Source organism: Cervus canadensis, chromosome 19, assembly GCF_019320065.1.
Source record: "Cervus canadensis isolate Bull #8, Minnesota chromosome 19, ASM1932006v1, whole genome shotgun sequence".
NCBI lineage: Eukaryota > Metazoa > Chordata > Mammalia > Artiodactyla > Cervidae > Cervus > Cervus canadensis.
Genome location: NC_057404.1, coordinates 52268805 through 52286731, shown reverse-complemented (window position 1 = coordinate 52286731; position 17927 = coordinate 52268805). Strand labels below are relative to the sequence as shown.

Below are 17927 nucleotides of genomic sequence, written 5' to 3'. Positions count from 1 at the left end.
GCGCCTACCCTGCCAGACAGTCACTTTGATGGGATCCCACGCAACACGTACCCACCATCTCAGGGGACCTGGCACACACACCAGTTCTGTTTCTTTATGGACCGTGCCTTCTGCCTGCTGAAGACAGGAGCATGCTCACCCTACTGCAACCTCACTCCTGGGGAAGTTGGTGAAGTGCAGGTACTCAGACATCACCGCCGAGTTCAAGGAGACGCAGGTGGACACCCTGCTGGAGGCTGGCTTCCGCCGGGAGGACACCTATACACAGGTCATGGCCGACTAATCAGTGAGTCTTCTGGAAAATGATCATGTCCGGGACACCAAGCCCTGAAGCCACCAGGCCCAGCCACTCAACTGCCCACACAGCCCTGGGGACCCCGGGTTTCAGGTACAGCCAAACCCCATGCCCCCACTCGGTGCCTTTGTGACCAGGAGTGCAGGCTCTGGCCTCTCAGCCCAGGTCCAGACCCACACCAGCTGCGCAAGGTCAGTAAGCTTCCCTAACCTTCTCTGCGACTGGATTATCACTACCTTCCTCCCAGGGTCTTGAGGGTGAAATATACATTATATACATTTTATGTATGTACATATATACATATATACATTTTATAATATATATTTATATACATATGTATACATATATGCATTATATATATTTATATATAATAAAATATATAATAAATATTATATATTTATAATATATTTATATATAATAAATATTTTATATATATATATCAGAGAAGGCAATGGCACCCCAGTCCAGTACTCTTGCCTGGAAAATCCCATGGACGGAGGAGCCTGATGGGCTGCAGTCCATGGGGTTGCTGAGAGTCAGACATGACTGAGCGTCTTCACTTTCAATTTTCACTTTCAGGCATTGGAGAAGGAAAGGGCAACCCACTCCACTGTCTTTGCTTGGAGAATCCCAGGGTCGGGGGAGCCTGGTGGGCTGCCGTCTATGGGGTCGCACAGAGTCGGACACGACTGAAGCGACTTAGCCGCAGCAGCAGCATATGTACATATATGTGTATATATATGCACATGACTCAGGCAGCTCCCGCTCCCCTAAAGCGTTTGCCTCTCTGTAAGCAGTTACTTTTCTCACCTTCAGAAAGACCTGTGCTTGAGTCATCTCCCCTTCCAACTCCAGCAGCATTTCCTGACCCTTCATTTTAGCAAAGCTTCTTAAAATCCTTGTTATACTCACTGTAGCCATTTCAACTCCCTTATTCTCTCTTAAATCCACTCTGGCTTGCTTGCTCTTCACCACTCCATCAGGTCCTCTATTTTCAGGTTCCCTAAACAGCACTGAGTGTTAAACCCAATGGACAGTTCTTAGTTCTCATTGTAAATTCCTGGTGTCCCTCCCGTCTTGCTTGCAGTGGTCATTCTGAGTGTATTTTCTGGATTCGTTCTATTTTCTCTGCTTTCTTGATGTTAATCTGCTCCAAAGATTTATCCTTAGGCCTCCTCTTCTGTCTGCATGCTCATTCTGTTGGTGATCTTAATGAGTTTTATAACTTTGAATAAAATCTATATGTTGATACCTCACCAAATTTAGGTCTCCAGCTGAACTACTCTAAACACTAGATGTATTTATTTGACTGACTTCCTACCTGGTTCATCCAATTGAATGTCTAATCCCAAACATATGTCCTGTCTTTCTCCCCTGTCGCGGTCTTTTAATGGACTGGAACCTGGTGGTCTGGAGTCAACGATGAGAAAGTGAAAGAAGGAAAGAGGCTAATATTCCCTGGGTTATGCAGCCAGCCTTTGCGCTCCAGGGAATCAGCCAGAAATAGAGAGACAGAGAGAAAGAGAGAGAGAGAGGGAGAAAGAAAGAAAGACACGGGGACCCAAGCTCTCATGGAACAAGGGTGCTTTATTGAATTCTGTAAGAGTATATATATGAGTAGCTTCTTCAGATAAAGATCAAGAGACCAGACTTTACAAGTTACCAAGGAAGCGAGGAGCAATGGAGGCCATAAGGCCAAAAGGCGATCCATATCAAAAGAGGGTGGTAAATAACCCCTTTCACCAAATGGAAAAGCTAATGAAGGAAATGCTATGCAAGCATCCCAGCTCTTTGATCTCAGTCCTGGGAGAGGCTTGCTTGCTCCTCTCCCCCTGACAGGGACTGATAAGGGACAGAGGGCTCAAGAGAGATAGGGAACAGCACACAGGAATCCTAAAAACATTCCCTGACACTCCCCCTAACCTGTTTGATTTTTAAACTTTGCAGGCTTACTTGATAGGAATTCTATCCTTCTAGTTGAGCCCCTTCTCTCATGTTTCACATTCATTCTATCACAATTCCCGTGGCTCCACTTTCACAATATATCCAGAATAAAAATTCCTTCTCACCAGTTACATTGTCCCCACCCCACTCCACGCTATCCTTATCTCTCTTAGGTTGTTACACAAACCTACTAACTGGCTCCTACTTGCCTCCTTACTTCCAGTCAACTCTCAACATAGCAGCCAGAAGAAATTTTTTTTTAATGATAGTCTAGATTATCTATCTGCTCAAAAATTCCCAGTAACTCCTCCTCTCATACAAGGTAAAGAAACATCACCATCCTTATTGTGGCATATCAAGAACTTAAATGCTCTGCACCCATTCCTTCTCGTCAGTGATACTGTGTCATGAAACTTCTGTAAAAGCATATTCAATGTGAATGGTGCCCCCTGGAGTTGTTCAGTAAAGAACTGACAAGGCTGCTTGCAGCAATGAGGCCTCTTGACATCATCTCTTGCTACTCTCCCCCTTTGCTCATGCTGCTCCAAATATAATTGAGTTCTTATTCTTCCTCAAAAATACCTGATGGTCAGGTATTACAACTCAGAGCAATGTATGTGCGTACTGTCCCCTATGCCTGGAATGATCTTCCCCAAGTTATCTGTATGGCTTAATCTCTCACAACTTTAGACCTGGGCTCAAAATATTACCTTCTCCATAAGACCCTCAATGAATAATCTATTTATTATGTTGCCACCCATACCCCTTGATTCCTCTTCTTTTCTCTGCTGTTTTATCTCCACAGCTCTTGTGCTTAGCTGCTCGGTCATGTCTGACTCTTAGCAGTGCTATAGACTATAGCCCGCCAGACTCCTCTGTCCATGGGATGCTCCAGGCTAGAATACTGGAGTGGGTTGCCATGCCCTCCTTCAGGGCATCTTCCCAACCCAGAGACTGAACCCAGGTCTCCCGCATACAGGCGGATTCCTTTCCGCTTGAGCCACCAGGGCAGCTCTTAGCACCTTCTAATATAATATATATGCTCTGTGTGTCCTAAGTTGCTTCAGTCATGTCCAACTCTTTGCTACCCTATAGACTGTAGCCTGCCAGGTTCCTCTGTCCATGGGTGGAGAATACTGGAGTGATTTGCCATGCCTTCCCATTGGGGATCTTCCCAACCCAGGGACTGAACTCACATCTCATGTATCTTGCATTGGCAGGCAGTTTCTTTACCCTAGCACCACCTTGGAAGACCTAATATAATATACAGTTTACCAACTTGTTTATGATCTTGTTCTTACCCCATTAAAATATAAGCTTCTTGCTGGCAGAGATTTCTATTTGTTCATTGCTGTATCCTCTGTAACTAAAATGGCTCCTAATACATAATAATAAATAATAAATATATGTTAAATAATTAGCAATAAAGTGGGAATTGTGAGCACAAAAAGTTAGCAGTGAAAGTGCCTAATCAACTACATTTTATACAGTGTGAATGAAGACTTATTTAGTTTTCCTGTTAGCCATTTTTAAGCAGCTAAGTAGATCTTTAGCAGGTCAAGAATACTAAAGAGATGTGTCTCAATTGCCCAAAATAGCTCACTTAGAATTGGAAATTTCACACTATAGAAGCAATGCCATTGCTGCACTATTTCTTTTTCAAAAGAAAAATCCATTTGTAACACAGAGCTCTCCAGAGATTTATCACCATTTACTCGGCCGCGCTCCAAGAAGTGTCAGGACTGACCCAGCCAATTTCCAGGGTCACACAGTCATTGCTTTTATCACTTATGAAAACAGAAGACAATTTCAGTACCCAAAACACAGTGCAAAAATCAATGATCCTAGAATCATTCTCAAAGTTGACAATGTGATTCCAAGTCCTTATTAAAAGGAAAAATAGAAAATGAGATCTGTTTTCTTTGACACAAGTGTCACTCCCTAGGAGTTGTGTAATTAGGAGGACAAATCAATAATTTAAGTTCAAAAGGGTACTGTTAAATGCATTGTCTCTTTACTATAAGTATATTCATTTATGCTTTACAAGTATATTCACTTATGTAATCATCATTTCATTTATTTTTTTCTATCATTTATTAAATATCTGTGATGAATGTATTTAATACAAATTTTTATTTGCTATTTTCTTTAAAAAATATTTGTAAAACAAGCATGCTGCTAGGAGTGCCCATATTGCCATCCTAAAACGTGTTAGGTCTGGTTTCATAATAACAGGGAAAAATGCCTTTTGTCTGACTCTTCTCCTCTCTGTATCAGGACCTCCATCTATTGTTCAGGTTTCTCTTAAGCTATTGTGATCGATCTAGGGAATGTCTCTGGTATGTCCATGAGTCCAGATCTCCCAACTCCCCTTTTTCTCCTTTTCTCCTCTGACTCTCTGTGGTACGCCAGGTCTTCTAAAAAGTACCTACCAATGATTGACCACAAAATTGCTCTTCCTAACTCTTGTGTTGTGCCTGCAGATCTTTTGGCCCATGTATTAGGATGTGGTTATCCTATGAAGGGGTATTCCTTTACATGCTGGCACAAAGGTGCTTGCAAGTCGTCAAAATTAATCCATTAGAGCAATGTTATTTCAGTGCAATCTATTCACCTTCTCTTGGTATGATACAGTTTCACCATGGAGTTGACCTGTGACATTTATTATTTAAAGACTGATCGTATGGTGGTCAGTCTGGTGGCCTCAGCCTGCAGCAGTATAACTCAGGGTGTCAGTTCTGGCCAAACATTGTCAGGTTTAGGTGGTGAGGGCATCTAGCCACAAGTCCAGTGGTCAGTGACACGGCCCTGACTCATCAGCTTTGCAGCAAATAATTCCTACAAAGACTGAAAGTACTGAAACAAATAAAGTGCTTATTAGGATGAAAAGAGAACAGTTATTTGTGGACAGGCACAGAGGCAGGCTCAAAGACTGAGGCACACCCTTGTGGTTTGAACCACTTTTACGGGGCATTTCTTCCAGATTTCCTTTGGCCAATCATTTTGATTTGCCTGGTTCAGAGTCTATATTTGGTCTATCTCAGGAACCTGCCATGTATGTGTACTCATGTCTTAACCAAGATGGATTCTAATGAAGAGGCATATGGGTAGTTGACATCACTTATAATGAGGTGACACTCCCTCCCTTTTTTACCTCCAAGGAGCCTTTCTACACATGTGTAATCCAGGAAGTCTCCTTGAGTTCAAGAATGAGGATTATTCTGTCTTTTATCTCTTAACTGGGCAGGGCCCAGCCTTCTCCAGCATCCTGCTTTTATAGAGTTTCTGCTATTATGGAGTTTTTGTCCACAGGGAAGAAAGTGTTCAGCCTGGGGCCCATCTATCTCCTGCCTCAAGACCAGTCTCCTAGTTATTTTCTCTATACACTAATTGCTGGCTGATCAACATAGGATTTAATGTTTTTGTTGTTCAGTTGCTAAGTCGTATCTGATTCTTTTGAGACCCTGTGGGCTATAGCCCACCAGGCTCCTCTATGAGATTTCCCAAGTAAGAGTACTGGAGTGGGTTGCCTTGCCCTCCTCCAGGGGCTCTTCCTGACCCAGGGACCAAACTTGTACCTCCTGCCTTGGCAGGCTGATTCTTTACCACTGAGCCACCAGGGAAGCCCAGGATTTGATAGTCATATATGATAGTAACCAGCTAGACAAATAAGTGTTTCTCATGTACTAATGAATTTTCTTGAAGATAAACCATGCAGTACTTTAGCAAACTCTCTCCTCCTCGGTTTTCCTAGAATTGAAGCCACTGACATCTCACCTGATCCCCTTAAACCTTTTATATTTATTTATATTTATTTCTATTTTATATAATAGAAAGGGGAAAGACCACCTGTATTAGTCAGATTTCCATGACAGAAGCAAAAGCCATTTGGAGCTTTTTTAAACGAAGAGAATTTTATTCAGCAATTCAAGATTCAAGTGCTTCCAAAACTTTGGAAAGGCTGATGGAGCAGATTCTAGGCTGTACTCCTCCTCTGGTACTTGCAGAGCCAGACAGAACTGGTTCCCTAGGGGAGCAACCATTTCTAAAGTTGCTACTGGAGCTCTGACAGAAGTATTAAGTTTTCACCGCTCCCCTGCAAATGGGCACCAAATTCTGCTTCAGAAAGGATCTTCCATATCAGCAACAGGGGCCAGGAGCTGCCAGGCTTTAGCATCTGCCCACCTACTACCTTCTGACATCTTTTCTAAGCACTTCTAGTTGGCTGAAACTTGTTTGAATCAAAAATGATAGCTGCAGGGTTTGGGAAGTGTATAATTTTGCCTTATAACCCTTCCAAGTAAAAATAGTGGTAGGAGTTCTGATTCAAAAATATATTTATAGTAAAATCAGTTCCCTACTGTCAGTAAAGTGCTTCTAGTCATTAACTGGGAATGGGCAGAGAGGGTCACAGTAGTAGTAACTGAGTGGAAAAGCAGAAGCAATGAATTTAGAGGACTTGGGTACAATTCTAGCTCTGACATTTGTAAACATGAGCAAGTTATTTGCCTTCCCTGAGCCTCAGTTTCCATATGTGATAATAACATCCAGGCTACCTTACAGGGTAATTATGAGGATAATGCTAGACATGAATGTAAAAAAAACTTCATAAATATCAGATACTAAGCAGTTACAAGCAGATATGATCAGTAGGAAGGACTAATGAAAAATTAAATGAGATCATGTCCATTACTGTTAGGTGTTTGGTACTAAATATATTTTATTTTATTCTAGTTTCTGAAAACTGATGACCCTCTTTTTTAATGGTCTATAAATTACCCCATTATCTCATTTTCAAGTCAACTGGGAATTTAACATAAATAGAAAATTAGACCAAGTTAAGCTCCCATCATTATTTGTGATGCATGTCATATTATGATATCATAGAACGCCTAGGTCCTTTAAAAGGCATTGTTTTAATAAATAATAAAATAATTTACTCTGTCATTTGTATTTCTAATTTTTTAATTTCAAATGTTTCCTATATTCACATTAGAAAATCTTTCAAATTTTGTAATTTTTGTGATCTTGTGAAAATATATTTAGTTCACTTTTTAGTTGACCAAGTCACTGTGAAATGTTTTAAGCTCTAGACAGTAAAGAATGAAGGTTTCTACAGCAAGCCCCTTGATAACAGAAAAAAGAGTTACTAGGGAATTACTTTTCATTTTGTGTTATCATTTGGATGGAAAAAGTATAAACTCATAATTATCTAGTGTGATTTACTATTTTGATTGAGCTCCAGTTGTCAGTGTGATAAGATGACTTTATGAGCAGTAGAACATTAAGCCCCCAGAAATCAATAGATATAATAAAATCCTTTTACTGTCCCTTCCTTCCTACTCACCAAATCAATTGCTTTTCACCTTCTGGTTTTTTCATGAAAGTTCTACAATTCATTTTACTACCTGTCAAAAGTGAAATGTCTTTTTTTTTTTTTCTGAAGAGATACACTTGTTTAATATTTCAGTTCTCTCATGATTTTATTTTCTATCTCTTTGCTTCTAGAAGATTCACATACTTATCTAGTGTTCTGAGCCCAAAATTTGGAATAAAGTATTGATGTGAAAGTGAAAGTTGCTCAGTTGTGTCCAACTCTTTGGTGACTGCAGGGACTATATGCCATGGAATTCTCCAGGGAAGAATACTGGTGTGGTAGCCTTCCCCTTCTCCTGGGGATCTTCCCAACCCAGGGATCAAACCCAGGTCTCCCGCATTGCGGGTGGATTTTTTACCAGCTGAGCCACAAGGGAAGCCCAAGAATACTGGAGTGGGGAGCCTGTCCCTTCTCCATCAGATCTTCCCGACACAGGAATTGAACCAGGGTCTCCTGCATTGCAGGCAGATTCTTTACCAGCTGTGCTATAGAAGTGATAAAAATGAAGACTAACAAAGTAATTGGTAAAGATATTAGAATTCATGTGCTGTTGACTTTGTTATTCTTCTAATCATGCAACAAGACTAATACAAAACTTCATACAAATCACTTGAAAGAATAATAAGAATATAACAGGTTGTTGTCCCCTTTTTTGGTAAATCAGAACTAATTCTCTCAGCACCAGTCACACAAATCCTACTTACCAGACAGAGAGATGTGAACACACTTGATCCTAGACGTCTCTCATGAGAAGTTTATCTGTATGTCATACCCAGTGTATTCACCTTTTGACTGCTGATGGTACTGATCCTCACAAGGCTTTGGGACCATTCACTGAGCAATGTGGAACTAACCAGAGAGATCTAAGGCTTTTCCCAGTACATGTTTCCCAGTGACTGTGAGCATAAAAGTAGTTAGCTTTTCCCTCTGGTAGTTTCCTAGTAGTTTTATAACTAGACTTTGCCAACCTTACTTTATATTGAAAATGTAAGTTCCTGGAAGAAGTATTTTTCCTCTGCATACACAAAGAAATGAATTTTCCCCAGTACCTAGCCAAAGACTCCAGCTCATTCTACAGCATTGATTTCATAATTCAGTCTTTCTACAGAGCCATTTATTGTAATAGATGAGGGTCAGACTGTGAAAGGAAGAATGAAGGAGACTAGCAGAATCTTTAGGGCCTATCTTCTGAACTGAATATGTGGCATTGACTTAGGCATTATAGATACGTGATCCATTCACTACTTGCTTATTATGCCAGACTGAATTCTTTCCCTGTGCTGTGTATCATACGATAGAAAATATATGTGGCAATCGTCAAGTCAATACTTTTTTTTGTGTTCTGTTTTTTGATTCAGTCAGCCTTTATGTATTACTGAATATTGTCATTTATACCCTCAATTGATGAGATTCTATCCTTCAAGTCATCTTTATAAAGCAGATAAGCATTTAAAGGGAGAAATACAAAGAAGCAGAACTTAGAAGACTATAGGTTGATATGATGTAGTTTACAATGTAATACCATTCTTCTATAATTTTCTCATGTTATTGTTTTAAATTTATCCTTCTTTTCCTTTAGAGTTCACTGTTTACCCAAGACAAGTCTCTCATAGTAAATAGTAGGTTTTATAAAAATAAATTGAGCTGCTAAGATCCAAAACCAGTCTTCACTTTTCCTTTACCCACTGTATCCAAATCATCACTGAGTCTCATATGGCATTTTTTCGTAGGCTTTTAATCTGACCACCAACAATCTACAGTTCCCTCTAAACTGCACCATTGCAATAGCTTTGTAATGCACAGGCTTGATTCACTTCTTCCTCACTTCTGGTTCATCTTAGCATGTTGTCACTATATCCTGCTCCCTAAGACATAGAGCAGTCATGACCCTCCATGATCACAGAGCTTCCTTGTCTATGCCATTCAAATACATTAATTCCCAACCCCTGATGTTAACAGTAAAAGCTCATCACATTATTGCACATACTTACCTTTTTGGTTGTCTTCAACATTATAGACACACACACCCTACATTGTGCTATTCTTGCTCATAGTAGGGCAACTTATACATGTGCTTTTTGGGTTTTTTTTTTTTTCTCTTTTCTGAGGAAGGGCCATGTCCTCTTCTTATCTTCCCCCCAAACTTTCTGTATTCAAAATTCAGAATTAATCTTAGCTTCCCATCTGGTAGAGAACCCATCTGCTAATTCAGGAGATGCAGTTTCAGTCCTTTGGTCAGGAAAATCCACTGGAGTAAGAAATGGCAACCTACTCCAGTATTCTTGTCTGGAAAATTCTATGGAGAGAGAAACTCGGCAGGCTACAGTTCATGGATTTGCAAATAGTCGGACATGACTGAGCAACATGCCCAATGAATTTACTATGACTATCATAAGATCATGAGTTACTGAAGGACAAAAATGCCATCCTATTAGTTTTTATGTATTTCATTCTTAGCATAGAATTCAATGTATCCTAAATAGGTATTTGTGGAAATGATTTTAATTGAATTCAACCGACCACATGTCATATGATGTCATTCTGGCTTTCTTTTAGGAACATGGAATACCTATCAACATGGGCTACGCCGTGGCGCCACATCACTCAGGGGTCTACCCAGTTCATATTCAGCTGTATGCAGCTTGGAAGAAGGTCTGGGGTATTCAGGTCACCAGCACTGAAGAGTATCCGCATTTGAAACCTGCACGCTACCGAAAGGGCTTCATTCACAATAGCATCATGGTGAGCATGTATTGTTGTGTGTATCGAAGGCTCTCAGTACCTACATGTGGAATGAAGACAAAATCTAACTTCAAAAAAACTCTTTTACATGAGTATCATAAATCCCTTGCACACCATGATGGTCACACATTAATACACTGCTTGGCTATAGACTTGCTTCTTAAGCTGTGGGGTAGTTTTGACAAATTTGAGACAAGCTCAAAATGTTGGAAGTGTGTTTCATGTAGGTCATCCCCTGCCATTTCTGGATTTGTCTGGGGACCTTTTACTTCTGGGGAGTTTCTCCAGGTCCATTTGTTTGGCTGATTCTATTTAGAGTTTTCTAGGCAAAATGTAGGTTCATAAATCAAGAAAACACCTCTCAAATCACTACACTATAAACAGACAGAATCTAACAGATAGTATCCAAGAGCTAAATTTATCCACTCAGTTTATTTTCAGTTTAAGACACTGAAGAATATCTTAGGATAGCAGTTTTTCATTGTTCTCTTCCTAGCATATTATAAAAATGAAGGTATATATTTTCTTTTCAAATATATTAACTGAAAAATAATAATTTGATGGAAGGGTGGTGCATATGTTCCTGCAAATGAAAATAAAACCAAAAGTATATTAGATGGGAATTTATTAGATGAGAATGAAAAAGATTGTCTTGTTTTGCTTTGTAATAAAATAGCTCATCTTAAAACATCCATCCCCACATCCAGTGCCTTACGTCATATTCTCATCACTGGTTGCCAAGATCATAGGAAAGGTTTACAACTGTTCTCCCTCCTTTAAACATTTACATCTTTTCAACCCATTATTCAGGTTACTACTGGAATCATCTGCCTATCTATCTTTCTACCCAATATGTATCTAAAACCAAAGAAAAAGTAATAGGACACTTATTAACAGAGATAATACTCAACATTCATTAATCATAAAACTTTAATTTTTTATTGTAAATTGGTACTAGAGGACCTAAAGAAGCCTCAGATTTAATGGATCTATTGAAAATGCAACTAAAGGTATTGATGTCCTTAGAAATCCAGGAGATATTAAAAGTTTTACTCTGATATAATTGCAGATCAGAGTGAAAGCAGTTTTCCCTTAATTGAGTAGTGTAACCATTTGATATGTTTTTAAATAGACACATTCCTTTAAGTCAGCACTATTTATTTTCGTATACCTAGATTTTTAAAATTAAGCAAAGAATAAATAGTTATTCTGTGCAAATGAATACATGTCCTCAACCCCATTAGATTATAAGTAGTTTATTATTCAATAAAAAGTTTTTGGAATAAAATTACCTATTTGCTTTCTCTGTTGAACATTCTGAGTTACAACAGAATTAGCCTCAAGACATACCAGAAGCAATCATTAGATAATTTGACTACTACTGGGATTAAAACTTTAATTCAGAGTAGTAAAAACAAAACAGAGTGGTGAGGCTGATGAAAACTCATTGTTTTGAATCTCAGAGCCTGAGGACTCTGAGATGTAAGTACACGTAAACTGTATTTCAGGATCAAGGAAAATAACGGTCTAATACCATGAAAAATGTAACCTTGGAGAATCTCTATATTTAAATTAAATTAACCCTAAGAAGCCTTTTTTTTTTTTTAACCAATCCTGTAGCATAACTCAGCTGGTAGGTGAAAATTATAGGCATGAATGAAAATGTTGTAATGTATATGTCCTATGACTTTGAATGGGCAACTCTCAATATTTACATAATTACACCAGCATCGACTCTTGGTTACAGTAAGATTTTGGCTTTATCCACTGGGAAACTCCAATGGGAATGATGATATGCAGACTCTGAAGTCATGACACAGCAATGGAACTTTCAATTAAGTCATGTCAATATGCTGCTTTTTCTTTTTCCTCAGGTCCTCCCTCGACAGACCTGTGGGTTGTTCACACACACTATTTTCTACAAAGAGTATCCAGGAGGTCCCCAAGAATTGGATAAAAGTATCAGAGGAGGTGAACTTTTCCTCACAATCCTTCTAAACCCAGTAAGTATCCTATTTATGCTTTTCACAATAACATCAGACCTTTCAAATATGTTTCATTTTGTTTCCGTTGTCAACCTTCTCACAAGAGTAGATGGTAAATACTAGAGAGAAATTAGACTACATCTAATTATTAAATTCCCTTAATGAAGGTCAATCAAGAAAAACACAGATTTGTTAAGATCCATGTGTTCACTATACTAATTAAATGTAAGATAATATCTCAACGTTGACTCTTATACTTGAATTGTAGTAAAGACATATATACAGTTGTCTAGCAAGAGATACTGGTTCAAGTGGGTTCGATCTCTGGGTCTGGAAGAAACTCAGGAGAAGAAAATGGCAACCCACTCCTGTATTATTGCCTGGAAAATTCTATGGATGGAGGAACCTGGTGGGCTACATAGTCCATGGGGTCACAGAGTCAGACATGACTGAGTACAGCCAAAAACATTCACAATACGGTGGTGTGTATTTTGTCTGTAAGTTGAATCTGCTTCTAGCTCAAGTAGTAGTATGTCTATCAGTAGACATACATATTTCCATCTCTAAAAATGATCACAATGAAAAGCTGCATTGAAAATACGCAGTGTGTGTGTTAGTTCCTCAGTTATATCTGACACTTTGTCATCCCATGGACGGTAGCACGCCAGGCTCCTCTGCCCATATAATTCTCCAGGCAAGAATACTGGAGTGGGTTGCCATTTCCTTCTACATGAAAATACATAACTATGCATTATCTTTAAATACTAGGGTCATCTGAGGCTTCTTTTTAAAATATTCATTAATTTTGTTTGGAATCAAAGCTAGAAAATTTGCCCCTTTTAATTGTGCCCTTTGATTATTCAGAGTTTTGCAATTTTATTTCCAGTTATGTGTGGAAAATTATAGCAATATGGGAATATATTGTCACTAGATAATGTTGCAATTACTTCAGCTTTTTCAATTTTTTTCCCTTAAAGATTCCATTTCTGAGGTTTTAGAGAGTCATGTCCTTTTCTTTACATCCCACTGCACACAAGAAAATGTGAAATAGTGAGTTGTACGCTATGTCTAACTTGTTTTGGTAAGAAATTTTCATACTGAGAGAAAATGATTCATGCTTTAAAAAAAACTGTGGTTCAGTTGTCTCTGGTGAAGCTCCAGGTATGTTTAAATAAATTTAGCTAATATATATGCTATTTTTAATCCATGAAGAAAGTAAATAAAAACCTACCTCGTATATAGATGAAAACTCATAAATTGAATTGAAGGGGTAGGGAAGTGGGGGCAAAAATGCATGTTATTGTTCAGTCTCTAAGTTGTGTCTGACTCTTTGAGACCCCATAGACTACAGTGCTGCAGGCTTCCCTGTCCTTCTCCATCTACCAGAGTCTGCTCAGATTCATGTCCATCGAGTTGGTGATGCCCTCTTCTTTACCTTCAATGTTTCTCAGAATCGGGGTCTTTTCTAATGAGTCTGCTCTTCCCATCAGGTGATCAAAATATTGGAACTTCAACTTCAGCATCTGTGCTTCCAATGACTATTCAGAGTTGATTTCCTTTAGGATTGACTGGTTTGATCTCCTTGCAGTCCAAGGGACTTTAAAGAATCTTCTCTAACACTAAAGTTCAAAAGCATCAATTCTTTGGCACTCAGCCTTCTTTATGGTCCAACTCTCACATCCATATATGACCACTGGAACCACCATAGCTTTGACTATCTGGACCTTTGTGGACAAAGTGATGTCTCTGCTTTTTAATACCCTGTCTAGGTTTGTCACAGCTTTCCTTCCAAGGAGCAAGCATCTTTTAATTTCATGGCTGCAGTCACTGACACTGATTTTGGAGCACAAGAAAATAAAATCTGACACTGCTTCCACTTTTTCTTCTTCTATTTGCCATGTATTATTGGGCCAGATGCCATGATCTTTGTGTTTTGAATGTTTTCAGTTTTAAGCCAGCTTTTTCACCCTCCTCTTTCATCTTCATCAAGAGGTTCTTTAGTTTTTTGTCGCTTTCTACAGTTAAAGTGGTATCATCTGCATATCTGAGGTTGTTGATATTTTTCCTGCCAAACTTGATTCCAGATTGTGAGTCATCCAGCCTGGCATTTCACATGATGTACTCTGCATAGAAATTAAATAAGCAAGGTGACAATATACAGCCTTGATGTACTCTTTCCCCAATTTGGAAACAGTCAGTTGTTCTGTGTCCAATTCAAACTGTTGCTTCTTGACCCACATACATGTTTCTCAGGAGGCAGGTAAGGTGGTCTGGTATTCCCATCTCTTTAAGAACTTTCCAGTTTGTTGTGATCTCACAGTCAGAGGCTTTAGCATAATCAGTGAAGCAGTAATAGATGTTTTTTCCTGAAATTCCCTGCTCTCTCTATGATGCAATGAATGTTGGTAATTTGATCTCTGGTTCCTCTATGTTTTCTAAACCCAGCTTGTACATCTGAAAGTTCTTAGTTCAAGTACTGCTGAAGCCTAGCTTGAAGGACTTTGAGCATGGGGAATGAGTGCTTTATCTGAGTATGAGTAATCAACAAACCTCTTCAAACTGCAGGACTATTAAAAACAAAACAGAACTGTCTCTTTTGTTGGGATTCCATTAAACTGAGGAAGAGCTTGGATGCTCTATGATCTTAGTAAGAAATTCTATTTCTCAGAACTTGTTTGCTCTCCTGTAAGACAAATGTATAAACTAGACAATCCTCAATGTTCCTCAAAAGTATTCCTTTTGGATATTCCATTTTGTATGTGTTTAATTCAAGCTCACTGAGACTTAGAAGAATCAATAACATCACAAAATACTTTTGAGAATCGATATATGTGTGTGAATGTGAATGAAAGCAAATATGGGAAATATTTCTCTTTCCTCCTTCCCCCATTAATTGAGAATTTGATCTTCACAGAAGCAAAGGTCACATCTTCATACTGTTTTCACTTTGGGTCTACACTCCCAACCCCAAATCTGCCCTTGTCCCCTCCTCAGGGGAAGGGATAAGCATCAGAACACTGATGATTCCCTCCCATGAACCTCTAGCCCCAAGGTCTGATTGTTACTGATATTCACTACCTGGGTGCCCATGGGGCTACTTGTCATTAAAGAGATGGATTTATAACTCTGCTTTTCAAAAATTATGAATTTAGTACTCCATATATAGCATCATTTCTGACTCTTTCTTTATTTTTGGAGGGGGGGGTGGGCTCCAAAATCACTGCAGATGGTGATGCAGCCATGAAATTAAAAGACGTTTACTCCTTGGAAGGAAAGTTATGACCAACCTAGACAGCATATTAAAAAGCAGAGACATTACTTTGCCAACAAAGGTCCATCTAGTCAAGGCTATGGTTTTTCCAGTGATCATGTATGGATGTGAGAGTTAGACTGTGAAGAAAGCTGAGCGCTGAAAAATTGATGCTTTTGAACTGTGGTGTTGAAGAAGACTCTTAAGAGTCCCTTGGACTGCAAGGAGATTCAACAAGTCCATCGTAAAAGAGATCAGTCCTGGGTGTTCATTGAAAGGACTGATGTTGAAGCTGGAATTCCAATACTTTGGCCACCTGATGCAAAGAGCTGACTCACTGGAAAAGACTCTGATGCTGGGAAAGATTGAGGGCAGGAGGAGAAGGGGATGACAGAGGATGAGATGGTTGGATGGCATCACCGACTCGATGGACATGAGTTTGGGTAAACTCTGGGAGTTGGTGATAGACAGGGAGGCCTGGCGTGTTGCAATTCATGGGGTCACAAAGAGTAGGACATGACTGGGCAACTGAACTGAACTGAACTGATATAGCATTATTCAGAGACTAATAGTTGGTCCTTGTCAGTGGTAAAGAACACACCTGCCAATGCAGGAGACAGGAGACCTGGGTTTGATCCCTGAGTCGGGAAGATCCTCCGAACAAGGAAACAACAACCTACTCCAGTGTTCTTTCCTGGAGAATCCCATGGACAGAGGAGCCTAGCAATCTACAGTCCATGGGGTCGCAAAGAGGCGGACATGACTGAAGTGACTTAGCATGCAAGCGTGCATAAATCATTACTTGGAGGCTAGTAGTTGGTCCTTTAAATAAGATGGAAGACTATTTGGCACTTATATCTGTAGCGCTTGCTGTAAACTGACAAAATAACACTAACCTCACTTAAAAAGCTTATCATTGCCAACCAAAGTTATTTTAATTGCAGGAGAAATAGAACAATGGAAGAGGGGAGTTTTCAGGAGATTTCTAGACTTCAATAACAAACTGTACTTACTTTATCATTGTGAACTGATGGTGATCTTAAAGTAGGATTCATGAGTAAAGGCGGGAAACCCAGATAGACAAAGAAGAAGGAGCAATGTTAGAGATGATTAACAGTGTGGATAATGTAAGACATTCTATGTACAGCGATATGAAGCTGGGATCAGACAAATAGCAATCCACAAAGATATGGGAGTAAGGAATAATGCTGCTCAAAACCTGAGCAGTGTAGTCATAGGCAATTCAAGTAGACACTACTCAGCTCTCTAGGGAGACAGACTGTGGGTAGCATTTGACGGAACCCAGATTAAAACAGGGCTTAGTTCTAGAGCTGCATGAGCAGAAGTTATCAGATATATTAATCAGGGTTCTTCAAAGAAACAGAACTAAGAGGATTGTGGGGGAGAGATTTATTACAAGAAATTTGTTCATGTGTTTATGGAGGTTGGCAAGCCTCAAAATCTACAGTGAACAAGCTAGAGTCCCAGGGGAACTGATGGTATAGTTTCAATAGAAATTCTCTAGCCTGAATACCAGAACAGTTGATGGTGTATTTCTAGCCCCAAAGTCAACAGGATTGAGACCCAGGAAGAGCCAGTGTTTCACTTCAGGTTTTTAGGCAGGTTAAAAAAAAAACAAAAACAGAAAACAGTGATCAGTTCAAAGGCAATGGGGCAGAAGAAATTCCTTTTTATTCACAGAAAAGTGAGACTTTTCATTCTATTTGGCCTTCAGCAGATTAGATCAGACCCATCCACATTATCTGCTTTGCTCAGTTAACCAATTTGGTTGTTAATCTCATCCAAAATCATCCTCATGGACACACCCAGAATAATGTTTGAGCTGAGTAACTTGTGGTCCAGTCAAGTTGGTACAAAATTAGCCATCACACCAAATGAGGAAATGAGGTGGGAAAAGACATGAAGGGAGTGAAATAAAATGGGAAACAAAGAAAGAGGGAAGGAAGTGATGACTGAAGTAAAGATAATGTAAGCTTGGAAGTTTTTGTAGCTGTGTCCTGTTATGAATAGAGAGGCACCAGAAGTGATACATTTCATGCAAAGATGAGCACAATAAAGGACAGAAATGGTATGGACCTAACAGAAGCAGAAGATATTAAGAAGAGGTGGCAAGAATACACAGAAGAACTGTTCAAAAAAGATCTTCATGACCCAGATTACCACGATGGTGTGATCACTCACCTAGAGCCAGACATCCTGGAATGTGAAGTCAAGTGGGCCTTAGAAAGCATCATTGCAAACAAAGTTAGGGGAGGCGATGGAATTCCAGTTAGTTATTTCAAATTCTAAAAGATAATGCTATGGAAGTGCTGC

The 17927-nt window shown here is 39.3% G+C and overlaps 1 protein-coding gene across 2 annotated transcripts in view; it reads left to right on the top strand.

The window, feature by feature from the left end:
• Positions 1-17927, top strand: part of LOC122422205 (bifunctional heparan sulfate N-deacetylase/N-sulfotransferase 4) — a 286857-nt gene that overhangs the window by 173032 nt on the left and 95898 nt on the right. For both annotated transcript variants that reach the window (XM_043438525.1, XM_043438526.1), the window contains 2 exons: positions 10173-10358; positions 12233-12361. In XM_043438525.1, the coding sequence (XP_043294460.1) occupies positions 10173-10358; positions 12233-12361 (315 nt within the window). The remainder of the gene's footprint in view (positions 1-10172; positions 10359-12232; positions 12362-17927) is intronic.